This window comes from Phascolarctos cinereus, unplaced genomic scaffold (assembly GCF_003287225.1).
Source record: "Phascolarctos cinereus isolate Bilbo 61053 unplaced genomic scaffold, phaCin_HiC Scaffold_9;HRSCAF=440, whole genome shotgun sequence".
Taxonomy (NCBI): domain Eukaryota; kingdom Metazoa; phylum Chordata; class Mammalia; order Diprotodontia; family Phascolarctidae; genus Phascolarctos; species Phascolarctos cinereus.
The window spans coordinates 47875083-47902396 of NW_027556402.1; the positions used below are offsets into that span (position 1 = coordinate 47875083).

Consider the following 27314-nt stretch of genomic DNA (forward strand, 5'->3'; position numbering starts at 1 on the left):
ACAATATTGCTGTATACAGTGTTGTTCTAGTTCTGCTCACTTCACTTTGTATATAAGTCTTCCCAGGCTTTTCTGAAATCATCCTCTTCCTCACTGTTTACAGCACAAAAATGTTCCATCACAGTTATATACCACAACTTGTTTAGTCATTCTCCAATTGATGGGTATTTCCTTTATTTCCAAATTCTTTGCCACTACAAAAAGATGTTATAAATATTTTTGTACATATAGGTCCTTTTCTTTTTTCTCTGTTCCCTTTGGGGCACCGACCTAAAGTGGTATTGACAGTATAGCCAGTTTTATAGGCACAGTTTTATAGCCCTATGGGCATAGCTACAAATTGTTTTCCAGAAATAGATCAGCTGACAACTCCACTGCTATTTCATTAGTGTCTCAATTTTCCCATATCCCCTCTAACATCTGTCATTTCTGAAAGGTGTGAGGTGGTACCTCTGAGACACTATTTAATTCTCATTTCCCCGGATTTTTCTTTTACCTAATGTATATACCTAGGGAAAAGGTTATTTATTTGTAATGCCTTACATAAGCAAGCATAGCTCTTGCATTTTTCTTAAATTTCACTGGAATTGATGAGCCTAATTTTGGAAAATAGAACCAGTTTAAGAAACTAAGTAGATTATGCTTAGAAATTTGGAGATGTTTAAGGACTGATGAGCTGACCATGGCATGGGGTGTGTGTGTGTGTGTGTGTGTGTGTGTGTGTGTGTGTGTTGTGTGTGTGTGTGTGTGTGTGTGTTTGTGTTTTTCAGTTCTCCAAGGGTACACCATCCCTAAGGGCACTCTGATTGTAGCCAACCTGTGGTCAGTACACAGAGACCCTACCATATGGGAGCAACCTGAAAACTTCTGTCCTGAGCGATTTCTTGATAAAGAAGGAAAACTTATCAAAAAGGAATACTTTATTCCTTTTGGGATTGGTAAGTTCTACCATGGAAAATTGGCTTTATTCTAAAGAGAGTTGGTGGTGGTGGGGGGACAGTTAGGTGGCACAGTGGATAGAGCACTGGCTCTGGAATCAGGAGGACCTGAGTTCAAATCCAGCCTCAGACACATAACACTTACTAGCTGTGTGACTATGGGCAAGTCACTTAACCCCAATTGCTTCACACGTACAAACAATGCTTTCAAAATGTTCTTGCCTTTATTCTCCCTAATAAAAATTTATGGAAGTGTAGGGAGTGGATAAAAAGCTAGCCTCAGTGTCAGGAAGAACTGGGTTTAAGTCCTGCCTCTAACACATACCAGTTGTGTGACCCTGGGCAAGTCACTGAAACTTCTCAGTGCCCCAGGTGACCCTCTTAACACCATTCATTACAGAGCAGTGCTAACCTTCTGCCCTGGTCAAAGGAATTTCCTCAAGGTCATTCACCAATAGTGTCCAACCGAAATGTTGGTCACTAAGCCTTATTGAAGGATCCCTGCCATCTGCATATTGACTTAGAAAACCACAAAGTATGATTATCTATGTCTTATCATATTTTTTAAATTAATTTTGTTGACTATTTCCCAATTACATTTTAACCTGTTTAGGGTAGTACTCCAGGCTCCTTGTTCCACATCTCTGCTGTACCCCAATAAAATCACATATCTGGTCCCAAAACAGAAAAAAATAATATGGGAAACACAATAGAGGTGGCCTGATATAGTGGGAGGGAAGGCAAAAAGAACCAGCATTTATTAAGCTTCTACTGTATGTCAGGTATTGTGCTGAGCATTCTACAAAGATGATCACTGATGCTGAGTTTTGTTCTCTGACCCTGCTTTGATTTTGTGTCACATTCTGGGGATCATCACCCTAAATTCTACAGAGCAAATACACCCTTGAAACCATTTCTCACTCCAGGTTGATTTTGTGACATCGGCTCTCTCATACTCACATTTCTTTTCATGCGTAATCCTTGCTTATTTCTGGCCTAGTTTTTCTGATGCTCCCCTAAAATCCAGCTGGGCAGTAGAGATAAATCATACCAAATGGGATCGTTGGGTTTAGGTCTGGAAGGAAGCTAAGAGATCAATCAGCCTTGCCCCCGCCTCATTTTATAGGTGAGGGAACTGATGGCTACCAGAAAGATTAAGTCAATTGCTCAGATGTCAACATGGCAGGAAAATTTAAACTCGGGAGCTCTGTTCAGTTGTTTTCAGTTGTGTCCTACTCTTCATGACCCCATTTGGGGTTTTCTTGGCAAAGATGCTAAAGTGGGTCACCATTTCCTTCTCTAGCTCATTTTACAGATAAGGAAACTGAGGCAAATGGGGTTAAGTGACTTGCCCAGGGTCACACAGCTAGTAGATGTTTTGAATTCAGGTCTTCCTGACTCCAGGCCCGGAACTCTATTTACTGCACCACCTAGCTCTGTGTCACCTAACACTGATTGTCAATCCAGTAATTTTTCTCAACTCTGCCCACCCATATGATTACCACAGATAATTGAGTCACCAAATATTGTGGCAGATGAAGCAGCCTCTTAAGAGGTAAAGGCATTCCCCTGCAATATTATCTTTATTAATACACAGTTGCATAGAGACAGCATGTCATAGTAGATAGGAAGCTGACCTTGAAATCAAATTTTTCATGCATACTAACTATGTGACTCAGGGCATATCCTAGTCTCTCCATGTTCTAAGTCAGAAGTGTCAAACATGCTACTAGACCAACATTCCAAGTACCTTGGGAACCAGATTAAAATGTAATTGGAAAATGTTTACCAAATAAACAAAAAGACAACATAGATATTCTTAATTCGTGGTTTTCTAAATCACTATGCTTCCACAGGGATCCACTGCTCTAAGCAGCTCTTCCAATTTTTTTTTAGGTAATTGGGGTACAGTGACTTGCCCAGGATTATACAGCTAGTAAGTTTCAAGCGTTTGGTGTGAGGCTGCATTTGAACTCAGGTCCTCCTGACTTCAGGGCTGGTGCTCTATCTACTGTGCCACCTAGTTGCCCCAGCTCTCCAAAATTTTAAGTGGCCTAGAAGGTACTGAGCTACATTGGTAGAGCTTCCTCATCAGTGAGTTCCCTGAACTATAGAAATCACAGGTCCAGGTCTATATCCACAGCCATAGATATCTATATTAAATCCATATCTAGTGGACTTTTGGAGAAGAAAACGACAAACTACTCCAGTATCTCTGCCAAGAAAACCCCAAATGGGGTCATGAAGAGTTGGACGTGACTGAAAACAACAAAAGTGGGCTTTTATCCACTAATGGATATAATAGGGAATATGTAATTAAACATAATTAGGAAATATTTTTAAAAAATAAAAAGTCCACATAGATATGATATAGATTCAAATATAGATGTCGATATGGAGAGATATAGATATGTAGATGTAGATATAGATATAGACACAGTCATAGATAGAGATATCCTTGTATATGTTTCTACTACAGAGCTCTGCCTGTATCTGTACCCAAAAATGAGCAGAATTCCACCTAGTTCCATGTGGGGTGGGAGGGCATGCATGTAATGCCTGCTGCTGGGGAGGCTGACCTTGGCTTCAGGAGTTCTAAACTACAGGAAGGTTAAAGCCTGTTGGATTTTGCTGCACTAAGTCTAGCACTAATATGGTGATCCTCCAGGACCAGGCTGCTAATGAGCACAAAGCAGCCCAGATCAGAAAACCAGAACAGTTAAAGCTCCCAAGGTGATCAGTATTGGGCTCAGCCTCATGAGCTGCTGAGACCCTGGTAGCCTGGGTGAGATGGAGAGACCCAATCTCCATGACCCTCCTCAAAAAAAAAAAAGAATTTCATGTCAATCAGATTGATCCTATTAGAGGAGAGTGATTTTACTCATTTGTTTTCAATCTTCTCTTTAGGAAAGCGTGTATGTATGGGAGAGCAATTGGCAAAAATGGAATTATTCCTGATGTTTGTAAGCCTTATGCAGACCTTCACCTTTACTTTACCTAAGGACTCCAAGAAGCCCGTCATGACTGGAAGATTTGGCTTGACTTTGTCACCACATCCATTTAATGTGATTGTTTCTAAAAGATGAAGACCCAAGAAGAGATGGTGGAACAGAAAATCAATTGAAAAAATTACCTTCTTCTGGAATGCTGGCTCTTCCTTCTACAGTTACAAGCAACCATTCTGAGACTTAAAAATTTCTGATTCCAGGTCCACGTTAGGCGAAAATGGAAAAGGGAAAAGGCAAGAGTGGAAACCTGCCTCTCACAGAGAACACCTGAATCCTAACAGAAATACCCCAAGCATGCTGTGACCTCATCAGTCCAGTCATTTGTATTTGTAAATTTACTTAAGTAAATAATGGCCAAGGTTCTGAACTGGGAAACAGAAAACAGATTTTAATCCTGTTCAAGACTAATAAGTCAATTCTCTCATCTCCTTGTGCCTCCGTTTCCCCATAACAATTTCTAAGGTATGCATATTAAGAATTTGTTGTTCTTGTTGAAATGAACTTTTAGGAAAGCACAGTGAGCTTCCTGAGAGTGAGAGTAGGAGATGGACTGATTGGACTATTGGTTGGTTAAGCCAGGTGACAAAATAGGGAAGCTTTATCCAAACTTGAATACTTTAAAACAGCAGTTCTCAAACTTTTTGGTCTTAGGACCCCTTTTACACTCTTAAAAAATGACTGAGGAATACCCAAAGAGCTTTTGTTTATATCGGTATTTACCATATTAGAAATTAAAACATCTTAGTATTATTTATGAAAATAGTTTTGACCTCATAAATGCCCTGAAAGTGTCCTCAGATCACACTTTAAAAACTGCTGCTTTGGAGTGTGGAAGTAATTTCAGTCGGGACTTGAAAACTTGGAACTATGTTGGGTTAGATCTTAGACTTAGCTTTTTTTTTTTAACTTTTTCTTTTTTTTCATGGGCATTGGGGAAGCATACATATCCATGTTGAGGAGAAAAATTAAAGATTTAATTTTTATAATCTACCTTAAAGCCATAGTTTAAATCTATGTTAACTACCTCTGAATATTCAGTGCATGCATGAGTGATGGGCATGGCTAAAGAAACAAGCTGTGTTTATGTCGCAGAATTCCTTCCTTTCTGGGTTTTGCTTGTGATGATGACATAACTTTGCTTCTTGCACACTTACTGGCTGCAGTGTTTGAGTTGGCTATCCTCTTGGTATCGACCAGAAGAGAATAAAGATTCACCAGGGAATGGTTCTGGTTTCAGATCTCACCGTACTCGTACCATTTGCCTTTTCTATTTCACTCTTTTCCAATGCACTCGACCCTTTCCTTAGAATACCTTCATAGGGGCAGCTAGGTGGCACAGTGGATAGATCTCTAGCCTTGGAGTCAGGAGGACCTGAGTTCAAATCTAGCCTCAGACACATGACACTAGCTGTGTGACCTTGGGCAAATCACTTAACCCCAAATGCCTCACCAAAAGGCAAAAAAAAAAAAAAAAGAATACCTTCATAGGCCAAAAAAACCCCAACAACAACAGCAACAAAAGCGTGCCCATCTTACCTGCATGGAATCTGGCAACTGGTTTTTTTTTTTAAAAGTCATGTTTTAAAAGAACCTGCATCAAGGATTCTTAATCCAGGGTCTATGAAGTTAGATGGGAAAAAACTACATCTTTATTTTCTCTAACCTTTGTAAGCCTATATATTTTGTTTTAGGTACTTAAAATTATTTTTTCTGAGAAGGGGTCTGTAGGTTTCACCAGGCTACCAAAGGGGTCCATCACACCAAAAGATTAAGAACTTTTGAGCTAGATGGACTAGCCTGTATTTAACATTCTTTGTAAAACTGAGCAAAATGGCCATTTTTTTTTCTTTTAATGCAACTATTTGGGAAAAGCTACTCTTTTATTCCAGTCTACCAGCCCAGGTGGTAGGCAATATGCTTAGAGTCAAAAAGCTTTTGGACAATACTGTATACTTCACTAAAAGAGAATGAGTATTTTTTTCCCTTTTCCATTACAAATATGAATAAATGAAAGATTAAGTATTAAGCACTTAGTATGCACAAAACATTGTGCTAAGCGCTAAGAGACATATAGAGAAACAAGACAGCCCCTGCTCTCAAGGCGTTCACTTCCTTTTTTTAAATTTGTTTTTCTATTTTATTTTTTCCAATTACATGTACAAACAATTTTTAACATTCTTTTTTTTTAATTTTGAGTTCCAAATTCTTTCCTTTCCTCTCCTTCCCCCTCCTTGAGAAGGTAAACAATTTGATGTCGAATATATATGTGCGGTCATGTAAAACATATTTCTATATTAGCTCTGTTGTGAAAGAAAACACAGGCCAAAATAAACCCTAATAACAACAACAAGAAAAAAAAGAAAGTAAAAAAGTATGCTTCAATCTGTATTCAGACTTCATCAGTTCTCTTTCTGAAGGTGGATAGCATTTTTTCATCATAAATCCTTTGGAAATAGATCATTGTATTGCAGAGAATAGCTAAGTCATTCACAGTTGATCATCATACATTATTGCTGTTACTGTGTACCATGATCTCCTGGTTCCGCTCATTTCACTTTGCATCAGTTTATGTAAGTCTTTTCAGGTTTTTCTGAGAGCATCCTTCTCGTCATTTCTTATAGCACAACAGTATTCCATCATGGTCATATACCACAACTTATTCAGCCATTCACCAATTTCCAATTCTTTGCCACCACAAAGAGAACTGAGAAGCTCATGTGCTAATGAAAGAGACAACCAGTACGGAAGCTTTCAGCTATAAGTCAGATGGAAAGGAAGGTCTTACAGTCTTTAGAGTGCAGCAGTAAAATAAGATGGTAAGCGCTGATGTAGGCCTAGTGCTGATTAGTTAATTAATCAATTAATTAATGAACCAATAGATTTGAAATAAAAATAGTTTATACTTCTACAGATCCATATTTTATATTCATGCATTCAAAATCTTTCTGAAGCTTTTATTCTACGCATGATACTAGAGTAGTACAAATGGGGAATATATTAAGCCTAGAGAGGGCAAGGGTCCTACTTGGGGCATGTGACATTGGGGTTTCTAACTTTACTTAAAGGAAACCCTAACCTTTGTATTGTTTGAAAATGCTGTAACTCTGAATGGATGTAATTGATTTGAATTGCTTAGAGCTGTCTTTGTATTTAACTTGCATACTGGATTCTGTTGTGCATCATATGCCATGCATTGTAAATAAAGTGAGCTTCAGCTAAGATGGGATCTCTGCCCTCATGGAGATTACAGCCTAGTAGCAGCATAAGACACAAACAGAGGGAACTATTACACGATGTTGCAAGGTAAGGTCATTAGAGAGTTGCAAAACACACCTCAGGAGGTTAAGTAAACAAATAAGGCATAGGATTTTAACCTCCAGAGGGATCAAACCATGTCCCCTATGCACCTAGCATATTCTGTCTTCCCAGCAGAGAAACAGGATTCTTTACTTTCCTTCTGGGAGACAGGGAGTTCTCAGCTATTGTTACTCTTTGGGAACTATGAAGAAAAAGGCAAAAATGCATTGGCTGTCCTGAGATATACAAAGACAGAAGAAGCCCTGAATGATCAAGGCTTCAGTACATTGAAACTGGACAGCAGTAAGACAGGCTCCAAAGCCCTACCTCCTTGGAGTCAAATACTTAGATTCCTCTTATTCACAATTGGGTTTTCCGTTATCTTTTAATGCCAGCTGAGTTTATCTAGTCATTCCCATCATCCAGCACACATACTATACTGCCTTCTCTTACTGTTAATTGATTCCTGCTTTATAAAATGGAAAGAAATGCCCGCTTAATAAAAATGTTGATAGGAAAACAAATTTATTGAGGGGGGATGGAAGTAATGCATTCCAGACCGGAGTATAATTGGTTTTTGGCTTAGCTACCCTTCTTTCTTCTATTAGTTAAAGATATTGGCCACATAGGATAATTCAGATTTGAATCTTTTGTTTAAAACTGAAAATTTTTTATGATAAAAGACTTTTGAGGTTGCGTGGCATAGTGGATAAAGAGCCCCTAAGGAATCAGGAAACCCTGGGTCCCTTCTCTCACACATATTGCTGGTCCAGTGACTGAGCTATAAAAAAGCTCCCAATGTACACTGGTAAGCCTCTTTGAGAGCTGACTGACAGGGCAATCTGCAGTCTGGACAAAAAGAGACAGTGAGGTAGGGAAGTTATCCTCCAGATCTTAGGAGAAATAAATTGTGTGGATTAGATTGCACTTTGAAAAGTCTATCTGAGTATTGCCCCATGTTGATATTTCTGTGTGTTTTTAATTTCCTTACTTAATTTATACATGAGTTTTCTTTATTACTAACCAAAGACTTTTTGGTCTATTATATTCTGCTTTGTATGACTTTGCCAAATAGTACAGAGGTGAAATTTTTGTTAAAAGCTTAATTTCTCAAACTAAATCACTTAAAAAACTTATTTGTGTAAGAACTTACTTAAAGAATTTGTAAACCATATTTTTTTGCATTATCTTTGTCAAAAGGAAGCATTTTGTGGTTTTTGAATTCTAAAATAAACTACACTTTTTTGCTTTGTCATTATTTTTTCATCTATTCAGTTATTAAAGGGCCCTGTGCGCAGAACACTATCCTTTGAGGGTCCCAAGGGGAGAGAGAAAACTTCCCTGAAAACTGGTCCCTGCCTTCATAGAGCTTTATAATCTAGTGGAAGGACAAGGCATAAGCACAGGTAATGGTGAGTATGGAATGTTACATGATAAGTGTGTTCATAAAGATGGAAAATAAAGTCCTCTGTGAGGCCTGAGAAAGTCTCTACCAACTAAAGGAGATAGGGAAGGAATCATGGAGGAAGTGGCATTTGGGATGGGCCTTAGACTAGGGCTGGGAATTCAACAGGCCAAGAGAAGGAGGGAGAAGATTCCAGGCATAGAATTGACAAAGGCACAGGAAGTGGGGAGCACAAGTGTTTTGAAGGACCACAGTGGGGTCCTGTGTGGCTGGATCAGCAAGTATATGGAGGAAATTATGAGATAATTTATATATTAATATTATCTCATAATATTATATTAATATATTATACATTATATTAATATATATTAATATTATGAGATAAGGCTGAAAAATGTCAGCATTCCTACTACTCCTACTGCTACTAAAACTTTAAGGTTTGTTAAGTGCTTTACAAATATTTCATTTGATCCTCAAATGTGCTATTACTATTCCCATTTTGCAGATGAGGAGAATGAGGCAGATGGTAGTTAAGTGATTTCCCCAGGGTCACATAACTAGCAAGTATTTGAGGCAGGATTTGAATTCAGGTCTTCCTGACTGTAGGTCTGGCACTATACTAGCTGCCTATAGTGGCTTATAAAATACATATTAAAGAAAAGGACCCACGTGTACAAAAATATTTGTAGTAGCTCTTTTCGTGGTAGCCAAGAATTGGAAATTGAGGGGATGCCCATCAATTGGGGAATGGCTGAACAAGTTGTGGTATATGAATGTAATGGAATACTATTGTTCCAGAAGAAATGATAAGCTCGTGTATTTCAGAAAAACCTGGAAATAATTACATGAACTGATACTGAGTGAAGTGAGCAGAACCAGGAGAACACTATACACAGTAACAGCAATACTGTGCAATGATCAGCTATGACAGATGTAGCTCTTCTCAGCAATGCAATGATCCAAGACATTCCAAAAGACTCGTGATAGAAAATGCTATACATTCAGAGAAAGAACTAGGGAGTTTGAATGCAGACCAAAGCATACTATTTTCACTTTGTTTTTGTTTTTTGTTTTTTCTTTCTTGTGGTTTTTCCCTTTTGTTCTTGATTCTTCTTTCACAACATGACTAATGTGGAAATATACTTACCATGATTGTATATGTCTAACCTAAAAAAATTTTAAAAATACCTATTAAAGCCTCAGTAATGACTGGGTAGCACATCTGAAAAACTGAATCCCTCCCTAGGAGGAGCTCTGAGAAGAACTGGGAAAAGAGCTTTATGAAATCTGACAGGGCTATTCCTTTCTCTCCCTTGAAAGTGACAGTCTCTTCCTGACTGACATAGGCATGGTATATCCCTTAGTTAGTAAGAAGATATTTTAATTTTTAATAGTATTTTACTTTTTTCCAATTGCATGTAAAGATAATTTTTACCATTCTTTTTTTTTTGAGTTCCAAATTTTCTCCCTCCCTCCCTTCCCCCATCCCTAAAAAGGTAAGAATTTTATATAGGTTATATATGTGCAATAATGTAAAACGTATTTCCGTATTAGTCATGTTGTGAAAGAAGAAACAGACTAAAAGGGGAAAACCATGAAAAAGATAAAGAAAGGTAAAGTGGTAAATGCTTCAACCTTCATTCAGACTCCATCATTTTTTTCTCTGGATGTGGATAGCATTTTCCATCATGAGTTCTTTGGAATTGTTTTGGATCATTGTATTGTTGAGAAGAATTAAGTCATCCATAGTTGATCATAACACAATGTTGCTGTTACTGCATACAACGTTCTTGTGGTTCTGCACACTTCACTTTGCATCAGTTCATGTAAGTCTTTCCAGGTTTTTCTGAAATCTGCCTGCTCATCATTTCTTATAGCACAACAGATTCCATTACATCATACAGCACAACTTGCTTAGCCATTCCCCAATTTACAGGCATCCCTTCAATTTCCAATTCAAGAAAATATTTTAGATGAATTGATAATTACTCTATAACACAGCTGAATGGCAAGTGGATAGAGAGATGGCCTTGGAGCCAGGAAGACCTGAGTTCAAGTCTTACCTCTGATAAATACAGACTGTGTGGCCCTATACATGTCACTTCTCAAATTATGGCCTGTGGACCCCTGTGACTCCCCAAGCCCCCAGGTCAAAACTATTTTCATAAAAATACTATGACAGTTTGATTTCTAATATAATAAATATCGATAGATATAAATCATAGAAAGAAAAGCTCTTGGGAGAGGGGCCAGTAATTTTTTAAAGAGTATAAAGGGGTCCTGAGACCAAAAAATTTAGAACCACTGCTCTAGGGAACTCTAAGACTACAGGAGGAGACCTTGGAGATATTGTGGGTTCAGTTTAAGACCACTGCAATAAATTGAATATTGTGATAAAGTAAGTCATATGGTTTTTTTGGTTTCCTGGTGCATATAAAAGTTACATTTACCCTATATTGTAGTCTAGTAAGTATGCAATAGTATCATGTCCAAAAACAATATGCATACCTTAATTTAAAAATACTTTATTGCTTAAAAAATACTAACCATCATCTGAGCCTTCAATGACTCATAATCTTTTTGTGGTGGAAGGTCTTGCCTCAATGTTGATGGCTGCTGACTGATCAGGGTGGTGGTTGCTGAAGGTTGGGCTGGCTGTGGCAATTTCTTAAAATGAGACAACAAAGAGGCCATTATAGGGTTATTAAGTGTCCTAATTTCAATATTGTGACTTAGGGAATAGGGAGGCCAGAGGAGAGAGAGAGAGGTTCGGAACAGCCAATTGGTGGGGAAGTCAGAACATAACATTTATGATTAAGTCCATCATCTTACATGGGCTTTGTTTGCTGCTCCTCAAAGCATTTCACAATACGTAGTAGCAACAAAGATCGCAGGTCACAATGAGAGATATAATAACAATGAAAATATTTGAAATAGTGTGAGAATTACCGAAATGTGACAAAGAGGCACAATGTGTGTATGTACTGTTTGAAAAATGGCGCTGATAGACTATGTTCCACATAGGGTTACCACAAAGAAACATCTGTGAAACAAAGTGTACAAAATGAGGTTTGCCTGTATGAGTTTCAGAGAGGGTGTTGACATGCACTGGAAAAGGGAATTTCTTCATCTGAGAGCTTCTCATATGAATTAAATCACAGACCTAATCTCTACATAGAGAAAGGCTAGGAAGAAAATACTGGAACAAAGAAGGATTCTACTACCATCCCTACCATGGGAAAATGAGGCGGTAACAATGTCATTTATGTTATGTACAATTTGAAAAACAAATATAGTTAAGAGTACAGACAGGGCTGGTTTTTTAAAATTTTTTTTCCTGCGTCTGTTGTGGCCTCTGCTGCTTGATCTAGGAAGGGATGTGTGTGTGTGTGTGTGTGTGTGTGTGTGTGTGTGTGTGTGTGTGTGTGTGTGTGTGTGTGTGTGTGTTTTCTATCTCTCCGACTTAGGGCTCGAAGTACACTCCCTCCACCCCATCCCTACTTTCTCTCTTTTTTTCTTCTCTTAAGTTTTTTCATTGTTCTGAGGGCTGAAAGGCTCTGAAATTTTATTACTTCCTGCCTAACAGGAGCAGCAATACATCCTAGATAAGCCATGCCTTGACCTCCTTTCTTCTTAATCTCATAGTTAACTCTTTGCAATCTTGCTTTCAACTTCATTTAACTGAAACTGCCCTTTGCAAAGTTACTAGAGATCTCTTTGTTTTAATAATTAATTAATTTTTAGTTTTCAACATTCACTTCCATAAGATTTTGAGTTTTAAACATTCTCCCCCTCCTACTTCTCCCCCCCCAAAGATGGTATACAATCTGATAGAGGTTCTACTTATACATTCATAGTAAGCATATTTTCCCATAGTCATGATGTAAAGAACAATTAGAACTTATTGGATGGACCACGAGAATGAAGCAATAAAACAAAACAACAAAGGAAAAGAAGAGCAAATAGTATGCTTCCATCTGCATGCAGACTCCATATGTCTTTCTCTGGGTGTGGATAACAATTTCTATCATGAGTCTTTTGGGAATGTCTTAGATTCTTGCATTGCTGTGAAGAGCCAAGTCTATCAAAGTCAGTCATCCCATAATGTGGCTGTTACTATGTATAATGTTCTCCTTGTTCTGCTCATTTCATTCTGCATCAGTTCATGTAAGTCCATATTTTTTTGAAGTCTGCTTGCTCATCATTTCTTATAGAACAATAGTATTCCATTACATTCATATACCACAACTTGTTCAGCCACTCCCCAATGGATGGGCATCCCCTCAATTTCCAATCCTTTGCCACCACAAAAAGAGCTGCTATAAATATGTTTGGATATGTGGTCCTCTTCCCATTTTTATGACCTCTTTGGGATACAGACATAGAAGTGGTATTGCTGGGTCAAAGAGTATGCACAATTTTATAGCCCTTTGGGCATAGTTCCAAACTGCTCTCCAAAATGGTTGGATCAGTTCACAACTCCATCAGCAATGCATTACTGTTTCAATTTTCCCACATCTTCTCCAACATTTATCATTGTGCTGTTTTGTCATGGTAGCCAATCTCGTCGGTGTGATGTGGTGCCTCAGAGTCATTTCGAACTGCATTTCTTTAATCAATAGTGATTTAGAACAGTTTTTCCTATGACTATAGATAGCTTTGGTTTCTTCCTCTGAAAACTGCCTGTTCATATCCTGTGACCATTTATCAATTGAGGAATGACTTGTACTCTTATAAATTTGACTCAGTTATTTATACATTTTAGAAAAGAGGCCCTTAATAGAGCCACTGGCTATAAAATTCCTTCCTAGTTTTCTGCTTCCCTCCTAATCTTGGCTGTATTGGCTCTGTTTGTGCAAAAACTTTTCAATTGGGACAACTAGGTGGTGCAGTGGATAGAACACTGGCCCTGAAATCAGGAGGACCTGAGTTCAAATCCAGCCTCAGACCAAACACTTGACAAACACTAGCTGTGTGACCCTGGGCAAGTCACTTAACCCCAGTTGCCTAAAAAGTTAAAAAAATTTCAATTTAATTTAATCAAAATTATCCATTTTGCATTTCATAATGTTCTCTATCTCTTGTTTGGTCATAAATTCTTCTCTTCTCCATAGATCTTAAAGGTAACCTATTCCTTGCTCTTCAAGTTTGCTTGTAGTATCAGTCTTTATATCTAAATCATGTACCCATTTTTTTTGCCTTTTTTTTTCGGTGAGGCAATTGGGGTTAAGTGACTTGCCCAGGGTCACACAGCTAGTAAGTGTCATGTGTCTGAGACTGGATTTGAACTCATGTCCTCCTGACTTCAAGGACAGAGCTCTATCCACTGCGCTACCTAGTTGCCCCTATCATGTACTCATTTTGACTTTATCTTGGTAATGGGTGTAAGATGTTGGTCTATGCCCAGTTTCTGCCATACATTTTTCCAATTTTTCCAGCAGTTTTTGCTAAATAGTGATGTCTTATCCTAGACGCTGGAGTCTTCAGATTTATCAAATAGCAGATTACTATAGGCATTGACTGTTGTGTCTTGCATACCTAACCTATTCCACTGATCCACCACTCTTATTTCTTAGCCATTACCAAGTAGTTTTGATGATTGCTGCTTTATAATACAATTTAAGATCTGGTATAGCTAGGCCCACTTCCCTTACATTTCTTTTCATTAGTTCCTTTGGTATTCTGGACTTTTTGCTCTTCCAGATGAATTCTGTCATTGTTTTTTCTAGCTCTATAAAATAATTTTTGGTAGTTTGGTTGGTATGGTGCTGAATAAGTAAATTAATTTAGGTAGAATTCTTATTTTTATTAGCTCAGCCTACCCAGGAGCAACTGATATTTTTCCAATTATTTAAATCTGGATTTATTTGTGTGTAAAATGTTTCGTAATTGTGTTCATATAGTTCCTGATTTTGTTTTGGCAGGTAGACTCCCAAATATTTTACAATGTCTATAGTAATTTTAAATGGAATTTTTCTATCTCTTACTGCTGGGCTTTGTTAGTAACATAGAGAAATGCCAACGATTTGTGTGGGTTCATTTTATATCCTGCAACTTTGCTAAATTTGCTTATTCTTTCAAGCAATTTTTTGCTTGATTCTCTAAGTATACCATAATATCATCTGCAAAGAGTGATAGCTGTGTTTGCCTATTCTAATTCCTTCAATTTCTTATTCTTCTCTAATTGCTCCAGCTAACGTGTCTAGCACAATATTCAATAATAGTGGTGACGATGGACATCCTTATCCCCAATCTTACTGGAAATGCTTCTAGCTTATCCCCATTGCATATAATGCTTGCTGATGGTTTTTGATAGATACTATCTATTATTTTAAGGAAGACTCCACTTATTCCTATGTTCTCTAGTGTTTTTAATAGGAATAGGTGTTGTAATTTGTCAAATTTTTTTCTGCATCTATTGAGATAATCATATGATTTCTGTTAGTTTTGTTGTTGATATATGGTCAATTATGCTGATAGTTTTCCTAACATTGAACCAGTCCTGCATTCCTGGTATAAATCCTACCTGGTCATAGTGTATTATCCTCAAGATAAGTTGTTGTAATCTTTTTGCTAATATTTTATTTAAAATTTTTGCATCTATATTCATTAGGGAAATTGGTCTTTAATTTTCTTTCTCTATTTTGACTCTTTCTCATTTAGGTATCAGCACCACATTTTATTTCTACTTCTTTGTTACTACAGAAAGTGCTGCTGTGAATATTTTTGTATATTTGTGGCTTGTATTTCTGTCACTGACCTCCTTGAAGTATATGTCTAACAGTGGAATCTCTCGGTCAAAGATATGAATATTTTCATCATTTCCAAATTTCCTTCTAGAATGTTTGGACCAATAATGCATAAATATATTGGGTTGTTGTTATTTTTTTTCCTTAAATCTCCTCCAGCCTTTTGTCTTCTTTGCCACTTTTCTGTGGGGATTCAGAATTGTTTTGGCTTACATTTCTCTTATTAGTGATTGGGAGTATTTTTCATTCCATTCTTAATAGTTTGCAGTTGTTACAGAACTCTGCTCATAGCCTTTAACCACTTACCTACTGAGAGAGGGCTTATGTTTGTATAAAAGTGACCTCTAGGTTGTTAAATTCAAAGGCCCTTTCTTAAGCTCCACCTTGCTTAACCTTTCTACTACACTTACATGTTGTTGATTCTCTTTCTCTATAATCTTTCCTATCTTAGCTTCCTCCGGGTTCTTCTCACTTATTTTCAGTCTCTATCACTGGGTCACCATCTTCTTTCTACTCCCTAAAGCATAGGTAACACCTAAGATTCCTAAAGCGCTGTATCTGGGTTACTCCTCTGCCCTTATCACACTCTATGTTGTATTATACTTGTGGCGGGCTATACTCCCCACCCCCAAGGGATTATAGAATTGGGGAGGAGAGGAAAATTATCATGATTTTTTTTTCATTTTAGTATCCTCAGTACCTAGCCTTACGCACAATAGACATTTAATAAGTGTTGAGTTGTATTTATTTAAGAAGCTGAGATTGGACAGAGCATTTGTACTTGACCAAATATATGCCAAAGAAATCCATGCTGGATGGAATACAATTTTAAAGGAAATCAGGGTCAAGTTTCATGATAACTCAAAGAGGGGAAGATTCTAAAAGAATATGAAGGATTGGGCAGCTAGGTGGCACAGTGGATAGAGCACTGGCCCTGAAGTCAGGAGGACCTGAGTTCAAATGTGACCTCAGACCAAACACTTGACACTTACGAGCTGTGTGACCGTGGGCAAGTCACTTAACCCCAATTGCCTAAAATTAAAAAAAAAATAAATTAAAAGAATATGAAGGATCACAGTAATCACTTTAAAAAAAACCGTTAAAAAGGACAATAATTGGGTTGGCAATTTCCAGACCCAATACATACTTTCTCATTCCTATAACATCTTCTGAGTATGATCACACATTTTGTGGGTATTCTTTCATGAAAACAGAAAGAAATAGGCAAGTTTTTACCAACGATTTTTTACATCATATTACATTTTCATAATTAATACAACTGACTGACATGTGAAGAGAAAATATGATTCTACCACATTATTTGCTGATTGCAAAAAACAGTTGATTCTATAGCATAAGGAGCAGCTAGGTGGTGCAGTGAATAAAGTACAAAGCCTGGAGTCAGCAAGACTCATCTTCATGAGTTCAAATCTGGTCTCAGACACTTACTAGCTGTGTGGCCCTGGGCAAGTCACTGAACCCTGCTTGCCTTAGTTTTCTCATCTGTCCAATGAGCTGGAGAAGGAAATGGCAAACCACTTTAGTATCTTTGCCAAGATGTTAGAGTCAAGTTACAGTGTGTCCAACTGTAGCTGAGCAGACTAATATGAGCTGAGAATAGTGTACCCCAGGTCAGGCACAAATAGTCCATGAGAACATTTGGGGTGGATTCTTTAAATCTACACATCTTGCATTTCTTTTGAGCTACTTCAATTCTGCTTTGCTCACAGGGCACACCACCTTCTTTTATGAGGACACGTCATGAATGCTGAGTGGTCCTGTGCCAGTGTTTCCCATGTCATGCAGAAAATTCCAAAATTCTTCAGAGAGACCTTGACAGTGACCTTGTATAGCTTCTTCTTATGGGCTCTTGCCTTGTGTGAGTTCTCCATAAAATAGTCTTTTTGGCAAGTGTATGTTTGGCCTTTGAACACGTAACATGGCCAGCCCATCAGAGTTGTGCTCTTTGCAGATTTTTTTTTAAGGCAATTGGGGTTAAGTGACTCACCCAGGGTCACACAGCTAGTAAGTGTCAACTGTTTGGTCTGAGGCCAGATTTGAACTCAGGTCCTCCTGACTTCAGGGCCAGTGCTGTATCCACTGCACCACCTAGCTGCCCCTTTGCAGTAGATTTTGAAAGCTTTGCAGTTTAGTTCAAGAAAGGACTTTAGTGTCTGCTGTCTTATCTTGATGGGTGATCTTCAGAATCTTCCTAAGGCATTTCAAATATAAATGATTCAATTTCCTGGCATGGAGCTGGTAGACTGTCCAGGTATTACACTTTGGATTGTCACTATCAGCGTAAAACTGAATTTCATCTGCCTTCTTAACTGAGCTAAGAATTCTGTATCTAAGTTTTGCTTGTACTTTACTTTTGATGGTGTTAATGCTGCCTTGTTACAGATGGATGATGCTGGTAAACCCTGTGGAGTTCTTGTTTTTCACTTAGCAGTTTCTGAATTTCCCCACCATTTTCATCAAACCACTCTTGATGTTTAAGAGTGTTCTGACCCAGATAAGCAAATGCAGTGCCATATATCAAATCTCTGAAAGCTTCCCACTCCTTTTCTGCTCCACTGTTGCCAACTATGTGTTGCCAACTTTCCTTCCAAGTTAGCAACAAACTGTTGATGCTCAGAGAAGGCTCTAATCTGGTGACATTAAGTCTTCTGATAGTTATCTTGCCTTGGGGCTACTGATTTTGTTGAATGTGAGTATTTAGCTCAGAGAGCCTATGATCAGTCCAGCACTCTGTGCCACACATCACTCTCACATCCTGTCTCTTCTCCTTACAATGATATAGTCTATTAAATACCAATGTTTGCTACGAGAGCACATCCTTGAAGTTTTATTGCATTTAGGTAAATGGAAGACAATGGTGGTGATGAGGTCATGAGATGCAAAGTCTTCAGTAGCAGCTGACCACTGATGTTGCTATTTTCAACACCATTGCCCACAAGGACTCCCTGCCATGTCTGGTAGTCTGTGCCTGTTCTTGCATTAAAGTCACCCAGAATTACAGGCTTGTTTTCTTTTGGTACATTGATAACGAAAGTCCCCAGATCTTTATAAAATTTTTCTTTGACTTTATCAGGGCTCACCATAGTGGATGCATAGGCACTGATGATGACAATGCAGCACTTTCCTGCAAATGACAATGCATTGTCATGAGCCCATCATTCACTCCTTTTGGTAGACATATAAGCTTCTTGATTAATTAGTTTTGATTGCAAAATCTACACCAGCTTTATGGCACTCCCTTTCACTATGGCCACTCCAGAAAAATGTATACACAGCTCCGACTTTGGTAAGCTGGCCTTCATTTGCCAACTTTGTTTCATTGAGGGCTGCTATTTGGATGTGATACCTGCTGTGTTCTCTCACAACAAGAACTGCTCTCATCTACACTGTCCACCAGGGGAAGCCTTCACATGCTTGGGTAGACACCCCCCCTAACTCACCAACAGGTTGGAGACCCCTTGGTCACCCTCAACCTGGTTTAGCCTGTCTGTCAAAGTGGTTTATTGGGGTATGGCCACTGTGTATGCTACAGCTTCTTAGAGCCACAGGTTAGAATTAGGTGGACACCAGAGGTGGAAAGCAGCCCTGGAAAAGATTCAGTGGCCCTCACCCCAGAGGTACTAGTCTTCCCGGAACACACTCTCTATCCCCAACCTCAGACAGGCTCACAATGTAGTAAAGTTTCATTGTGCATTAAAATGATGCTGTAGGTTTTACCCCATAACAGTTTATGTTTGCATGATACCCACCTTTGCTTTATTGATGAACTCTGGAGTTTCAGAAGATGAAGATGACATTTAGCAGCTCAGAAAGAAGTATATCTCTTAGCTGAGAGACTGGTTAAAGAAGACCTACTGTTAGCCAATGGCTTTAGCTCAGAAGCTCTCTAAGAGAAAGAAGCTTATGTTCATTGAGGCAGCTAGAGAGTACAGTGGATAGATGACTGGACTATGAGTCAGAAAGGCTTCAGTGCAAATTCTTCCACAGACATTTACTAACTGGGTGACCCTGGGCAGGTCACTTAACCCCTGCTTGCCTCAGTTTCCTCATTTGTAAAATGAGCTGTGGAAGGGAATGGCAAACCACTCCAGTATCTTTGCCAAGAAAACCCCAAAAGGGGTCGCAAACAATCAGATGTGACTGAAAACAACTAAACAACAAGAAGAAAAATAAATCTTAGGGTTCACAGAACACACAAAACAGGGCACTCATGGAAAACCAACCCATACGAAGTAGCAGAAGGGCTGGTCAATTTGTCAGTCTACAAAATTGGCCCAGAAAGTTATCAGGACCCTATCAAGAAAACATATCACAACCATCTATTGCCTCTTGAGGAGCTAATTAGAGATCCGGATCAGCTAAAGGAAAGAAGCTATAGAGTAACCACTCATATTCTTAGGAGTGAAATATGATCCTGGAAAGTAAATTATTTAGATGAGGGACCAATTGAGTGTTGGTCTGAGGGTTCTCACTTTATCAGGTGAGAAGTGAACTGAATCTGTCCTAGCCCTAAAGTGTGTGGGAAGGGGAGTCAGTTAGTCAACCAGCATTTATAAAACACCTATTATGTGCTCAGCACTAGTGCTAAGCTAAGTGCTAGGGATCCAAGAAAGGCAAAAATAAAGTCCCTGTTATCATGGAGCTAAGCCAGCATATCCAACAGTGTGATCCAAACATTCATATTGCAGCTTTCTCTGCAGGAGGTGAACTGAAGGTATGAGATTTCTTGATGCCTGCCAAAGTCAACAGCTTCTTATTTTACTCTCAAAACTTTTGCCTTTGTCCAAGTAGCTCATAGGTCACTAAGTGGTACAGTACATAGAGTGCTTGACCTGGAGTCAAAAAGGCCTGAGTTCAACTCTGACCTCAGATACTCACTACCTGGGTGACCATGGGCAAGTCACTTACCTCCTGTTTACCTCAGTTTCCTCATCTGTAAAATGGAGATAATAACAGCACCTACCTCCCAAAGTTGTTGTGAGGATCAAATGAGAGAAATTTGTAAAGCACTTAGTGCACATAGTAGGTGCTATATAAACATTAGCTATTATTATAATAGATAATACAAAATGGGAGGAGAAAGCATGCAAGCAACTATGTACATAAAAGAATATATTGTATATATTCTTTTATGTACATAGTTACTTGTATACATATGTGGATAGGCAGACAGATAGATAGTAAGATATTCTCAGTAGGAAGGGATGGGAATGGGTAGTTGGGGACTGGGAAAGGCTTATGGTAAAAGGTAGGGTTTGAGCTGAGTATTGGAGGAAGCCAGGGAGGTTAGGAAGCAGTGGTGAGGAGGAAGAGCATTCCAGGCACTGAAGACAGACAGAGACACAGTTAGTGTCATCTCTGAGAATCAGCAAATAGATGAGTTTAACTGGATCACAGAGTACGGAGATTAAAGAAATGGATTGGAAAGGTAGGAAGGGATGAGGCTGTAAAGGGCTTTAAATAACAGAGTATTTTATATTTGCTCCTGGAGGTGATGCAAAACCACTGGAGTTTGAGTAGGTGGTTGACATGGTCAGACCTGAACTATTCAGTAAAATCACTTTGGCAGCAGAACGGGTCTCTCAACTTAAAGGACAGAAACCACTCATGATACTACTGTAATAGTCCAGGCGTGAAGTGATGAAGGCCTGTGCCACGGTGGTTGCAGGGTCAGAGCAGAGAAGGAGATGTATATGGGAAATGTTATGAAGATAGAAATGATGACTTGACCACAGGTGGGACATGTAGGGTAAGTGTGAATTGGGAATCAAAGATGGCAAGGTACCAAGCCTGGGTAACTGGGAAGGATGGTGGTTCTCACAACATTAACAGTAAAGTTGAGAAGAGGGGATGGTTCTGAGGGAATGATAATGCATTGTTTTGGGCATATTGAATTTGAGACGCTTACCAGATATCCAATTTGAGATGTCCAAAAGGCAGTTGACGATGAAAGACCATTGTTCATCCTTCATTTTGAAGAGGGCCAATGACATCACAGATAATGTCTTGAGTCACTCGTGAATTGGATTTAAGTGAGGCAAAGTTACACAAAGTTGTCAACTTCACTTTTTCTTCCAGAGTCATCAAAGTCCAGTGGCAAGAGGAAAGTCAAGATGACTCACTGGCCTGGGATGCAGTGGATGACTTTGGTGTCTTCGATATCTAACCAAGCTCAAAGCACTCCACAGTGCCTGCTTCAACTGTCTTCATGGTTGTTGGAAGAAACTGTTCTCATCTGCCCATTCCACCAGAGGACGTCTTCACATGCTTGGGGTACACATCCCCCTAACTCACAGATGGGTCTGAGGCCTGCCAGTTAGCCTCAACTTGGTTTAGCCCATTCTTCTGAGAGGGTTTTTATCAGGGTGCAGCTGCTGCTTGTGCTACAGGTGAGATCAGGAGTGAGATTAAATCTAGATCAGGGAAACATGTCAAAATGATAAGGGAATCTATGGGAACTGATTAGATAACCAAGAGAGATAGGATAGATTAGAAGAGGAGAAAAGGACAAAGACTTGGTTAGTGTATTTGGCCTGGATAAAGTTCTAGCAAAACAGAATGAGAAGGAGGCAGTTATAGAAAGAGGAGAACCAAGAAAGAACAGTGTCACAAAAACCTAGAAAGGATATCCAGAAGGAGATGATGATTCCCAGGGTCCAAGGCTACAGAAAAGTCACAAAGGATGAGGACTGAAAAAGGCCAAATCATCATTTGGCATTTAAGATAGCATTGGAAACTTTGGAGGGAGAAATTTCACTTGAATGATGAGGTCAAAAGCAAGACTGCAGAGAGTTTAGAAGTGAGAGAGATGAGAAGATGTGTAGACATCTAATGTAGATGGCTACCTCAAGGAGTTTAACCAAGAGAAGGAGGAGGAAGATAGGATAATAGTTAATGGGGATGGTTGGATCAAGTGAGAAGGTATTTTTAAAAAGAGGAGAATGAGAATGTTTGTAGACATCATAGAAAAGGCCAGCAGATAAGGAGAGACTGAAGATCAGAGAGAAGATGGGCATGATGGAAGGGCCAATCTGTTAGATGGGAGAGTTAGGATTAAGCAATCATGTTGAGGGGTTTGCCTTGGCAAGGAGAAAGGCTACCTTTTCATGTGAGATGGGTGAAGAAAAAGGTAATGGGAGAAGTTATCTAAGTATTGTGAAATGAGGAGGAAGGGAAAAGAGAGAGCTTTTTGGCAAATGGCCTTAGTTGTTTCAGTACAGTATGAGGCAAGGTTCTCAGCTGAAAGGGTAAAGAGAGGGAGATGCAGTGGTAGTTGAGGGGATATTGAAAAGTGATGAAAAGGTCCAATTACTGAGTCAATTAAGGAGATGTTAAAGGATTGCCATGCTGCAGTGAGGACTCAGTTGAGATTTTGCAGCATAAATTTGTCGTGGACTCAATTTAACACGGTTTCATGATTTTCTCCAGCTCTGCTCAGCAGCATGTAAACAGAAGAGAATGAAGCAGATGGTGGAAACTTGGGATTTGGCAAGGTGTGATTGGTGATAGGACAAGATGGCAACAGATTTGAATGTAAAGGGTAGTGATGAACTGAATAGATTCATCATGGGGTCAATAAAGGGAAGGCAAAAAGTGTAGCCAGGGCAGGGGTGATGGTCTGAGAAAGAAGTGAGAATTGGAAGGATTGGTGAAGGGTCATGGTAAAGATGAAGACAAGGATTAGGGATCAGAAAGTCTAGGAAAAGATGGAATGATAAAAGATTAGATAAAGGAACTTCAGAGTTAACGAACATGGAAGTAGAACTTTTGTGGATGATGGCAAGACCAAAGGTACAACCACTTCTGAGAGTAGCTGAGGTAGAACAGAGGAATAGGCTATGGCAATGGAACAGGTGAAATGATAGGACATTATCACTGCATAAGAAATCAAACGACCTTGAATATGGACAAGGAATACTCAAGGGTGATGGCAAAATGAAAGATATGATCCTCTCTGTGTGTCCTGAGGTGAGGTGGAGGAGTCGACCTTGGGAACTGAGTAGATTGAGGAACTGGGAATTTAGAGTATTTGAGGGAGCATCAATATGTCCACTGAAGTCATTTAAGTTGAGAGAGCTGGGGGCAAAGGCAGAGACTGTGAGCCGTGCCCTGAACTCATTGAGAAAGGAAGGAGAACGTCTTGAGGGTTGATAGAAAATAGCCACCATGATCTTGATGGGATGATAAATTAGGTTAGCTTGAGCCTCAAAGAAGTTGCTGGGTGATGGTGGTAGAGAATCTAGGAGTGGAAATGAAAGCAGAGTATTTGGACCACGCCCCCACCCAACGAGTGGAAGGTATGAATGAAAGGGCAACCTGTTCTAGAAAAAGCAGCCAAGGACAGTGTCATTCCTGAAGGCTCTCAGTAAATGCCAGAAATTAGGAAAGAGTGAGGAAGAAAAAAGTTTTGGATGAAAGGAAGTTTGTTCATTCAAGTAAAGATCTAAATCTAGATGTGTAATCAAAGGATCATAAAATTGGAAAGGAATTTGAAGGATATTTCATCCACCTCCTTACTTTATAGCAGAGGAAATGGAGGCCAAGAGAGAGGTTGTGACTTGCCCAAGGTCACACAGTGAGTAGCAGAGATGGGATTTGAACCCATATCCTCTAAGCCCAGAGCCACCATTCTTTCACTGTACCATATTGCCTCTCAGTTATATTACAAATGGTTATATTACAAATTACATTACAAATCCCCTTAAGAGGGCATATTTTGCATGAGAGTACTGCTTGCTATTTCTAAACCTATCTACATTCCCCTAGTTGTGTGCTTTACATTACGTTGGTTGTACGCATGAAAGCTAAGTTCATGCCATTCTAATATGAATGCTGGCAGGTCTCAGGGTTTTCTTGGCAAAGATACTGGAGTGGTTTTCCATTTCCTTTTCCAGCTCATTTACAGGTGAGGAAACTGAGGCAAATAGGGTGAAGTGACTTACGCAGGGTCACACAGCTAGTAAGTGTCTGAGGTCAGATTTGAACTCATGAAGATGAGTCTTCCTGACTCCAGGGCTAGCATTCTATCCTGTGCACCAACTCAAGTGTACTTCATGTGATTTTCAGGGAATCAAAAATCTCCACCCGAAGGAAAGGTTTATCAGAGAGTGTAGCTATGGTTATGTGTTATTTGTTGCTCAGAAAAACATCGGAGGGGCAGCTAGGTGGCACAGTGGGTAGAGTCAGGTGGCCCTGGAGTCAGGAGGACCTGAGTTCAAATCTGGCCTCAGACACAGAACCCTCACTAGCTGTGTGACTCCAAGTAAGTTACTTAACCCCAACTGCGTCACCAAAAAAGAAAAAAAAGCATCAGACTCAACAATAACAAAATGCATTCTTAAAAGTTTGCTCCAAACAAGGTATTCATCACACACACTCCTTGGTCCCAATCTTGACACCCCCCAACCTAGAGATTGGGAATATCACATTGTTTGGTCATTTAAGAAATGCTTTCCAAATATGGGAGGTAGAGGAGCAAAATAGCATTTGGAAGAAAAGTACTGCTTAAGAATTTCCTGACAGCTGAAAAAAATAAGAAAAAAGTTGAAATATTTTTTTTTTTACTATTCTCTTAATTTTATTTTAATTAATAAGTATTTATCTTTTGTCTCCCATTTCCCCCTTACTTGGGGGAACTTTGTTTTTTAAATGCCTAAGGAAATGAAATAATTTGACCTCTTGGTCTTGTGGATAGAGATTTTAGTTACATATTTGCATTTACTCATTGAGAGAAATGATTATTAATAACCAATAATTTGAGGAGATCCAGAGGTATCCCCCCACCATTTTTAAAATTCCTGATTTTTAAAAAATTCAAGTTTCTTGAAGGACATTGCTGATAATGGAATTGGCCTAATTTTCTTGTTCAGACGCCACCCAAGTCCAGGCTTGAATGGGACATAAATTCTTGAATAGATTGCCCAAGGCTGGGGGGGATCTGGATATAGAGCTAGTCTCTGTCACAAGATGTCACTCTCGGCCCTTCATTGTAATATTCTTTCTCTCATTAATTGTTAACCAATAAGAGTTGATTGCCACTCCTTTTCCAAAGGAATATATAAGCCTTGAACCCACCACCATGATTGTCTTTGATCTAAGAGAGCCAGCTAAATGACCATCCTTTTATTAATAAATGTGCTAGCCTTATTAACAAAATGATTAAATTACCCAGAAACTATGTCTCTTTTTAATCACCACATAATGTTTAAAACACATTTTGAAAATATGTATAAGCAAGAGTGTCAAGAATAAATTTCAGCCCTCTCAGCAGCATCCTACACAAGTTACTTACAGTAATTGCTACTGCAATTTCTTTGTAATTAATCCGGAACATCTCATTAGTATTACCAGTTATTAAGTGAACTCTGTCTTTGCTGTTGTGTAATAAGTAGCAACTCTCTTCTGGCTTTCTATCTGGCAAGATTTTAAAATAATCAGTAAAGTTGTTGTTTGTGTGTTTTTTTAAAGTGGTTCCCAATATGCTTGAACTCTTTAATTTCCTGCAAGTCAAAGGCAAATTCTGACCTTTCTTCAATGAATCCTGCTCTCCTTCCCCATTTTTGCTTCTAGTGAAATATGAAAGTTCAGATATAGAAGGGTATTGATGCTGACTCACTCTTTTCTTGCATCACTGTTAATGGCTGAAAGGCCATGTGAAAGATGGGAATGATATCTCTGGTGCCTGGGCTGCCTACAGGCTGAAATAGAGAGGACTGCCAGAATCTAAGCTTTAAAACTACAAAGTTCTTAAAATTTTCTAGTCTGAACAACTCTTTTCTGTCCCCTTCTCTAGCAAAGAGTTTGTCTCTGCAATTAATAGGAGAAATGATGCTTCTTTGAATGAGGCATCAATGAAGTTAATTATTTGGCTCTTAAATATAGCCACTAGGTGGCTCAGTGGATAGAGTGCTGGGGCTGGAGTAAGGAAAACTGAGTCAAATCCAGCCTTAAACACTCACTAGCTGTGTGACATCTGTTTGCTTTACTCTACTAGAGAAGGAAGTGGCAAACCACTTCAGTGTCTTTATCAAGAAAACCTCATGGACAGTATGGTCTATGGGGTCACAAAGAGTCACTGAGTGATTAAACAATAACAAGCTAATTTGCAAAACATTGAAGAGATATATGCTCACAAAGTAATACAAAGTACATGAAGGATAACACAACTGTAGAGCTTGGTATGTACCACAGGTAAGCCAAATCATCCTGATATTATTATAATGATGATGATAATAAATACTATTGTTATTTTCTTCTGGTTCTCATCTTTTTAAAAATAGATTTCAGATAGAAAAGGGACCCCACACATCCTTTCTGGGAAATGAAACCACCCACATGAGTGAAATCCAGGAAATTGGTTTTGTCAAGAAGTAGAGTGCTTCTGAATGGCTCCAAATGGTTGCATAGGTTCCCAAAGTGGGCAATACCACCGCCTGGGGGTACTGGAATGACCTAGGGGGGCAGCAGTACCCTCAGTTGCAATTGGGGGGCATTGAATAAAAATAAGGGTGCAGTGGAAGCATACAGAAAGAAGATAATAAAATTTTGGAAAAAAAATGTTTCATCTGTTGTATAACAGAGTTAAAATTGTAGTGATGACATTATTTTCCAAATAAACACACAAAATGCAAATTACAACCCATTAGTGGTCAAGTCCACCAATAGGTCTTAACAAGCAAGTATTGGCAGTTGAGCATGTCTGCTATGTTGACAAGTCCAGCATGCACGGGCAGGAACATGTGCATGTTTATAATATGATACTATATGGTTACATGATATAATATTATGTCATCAAAATTTCGATGCAAGAAAAACCCCACAAATTTATAATAAATTGTTAAATATAAGATGCATCATTTAAAAATATATATTTTATATATTTTTTGAAATGATGCAA

General features: G+C 38.8%; 1 protein-coding gene across 3 annotated transcripts in view; it reads left to right on the top strand.

Annotated features, from left to right (window-relative positions):
* The window catches only part of CYP2U1 (cytochrome P450 family 2 subfamily U member 1), a 58038-nt gene extending 31368 nt beyond the window's left edge, over window positions 1-26670 (top strand). The window contains exons 4-7 of one of the 3 annotated variants that reach the window (XR_013484075.1): window positions 771-938; window positions 3846-4408; window positions 8519-8649; window positions 21497-26670. Coding sequence is in view for 2 of the 3 variants with exons in the window: in XM_078148562.1 (XP_078004688.1) it covers window positions 771-938; window positions 3846-4024 (347 nt within the window). In the remaining variant the exon portion in view is untranslated. The other 2 variants (XM_078148562.1, XM_021001353.2) reach the window with 2 other exon arrangements.
* Window positions 26671-27314: the final 644 nt, after the last annotated feature.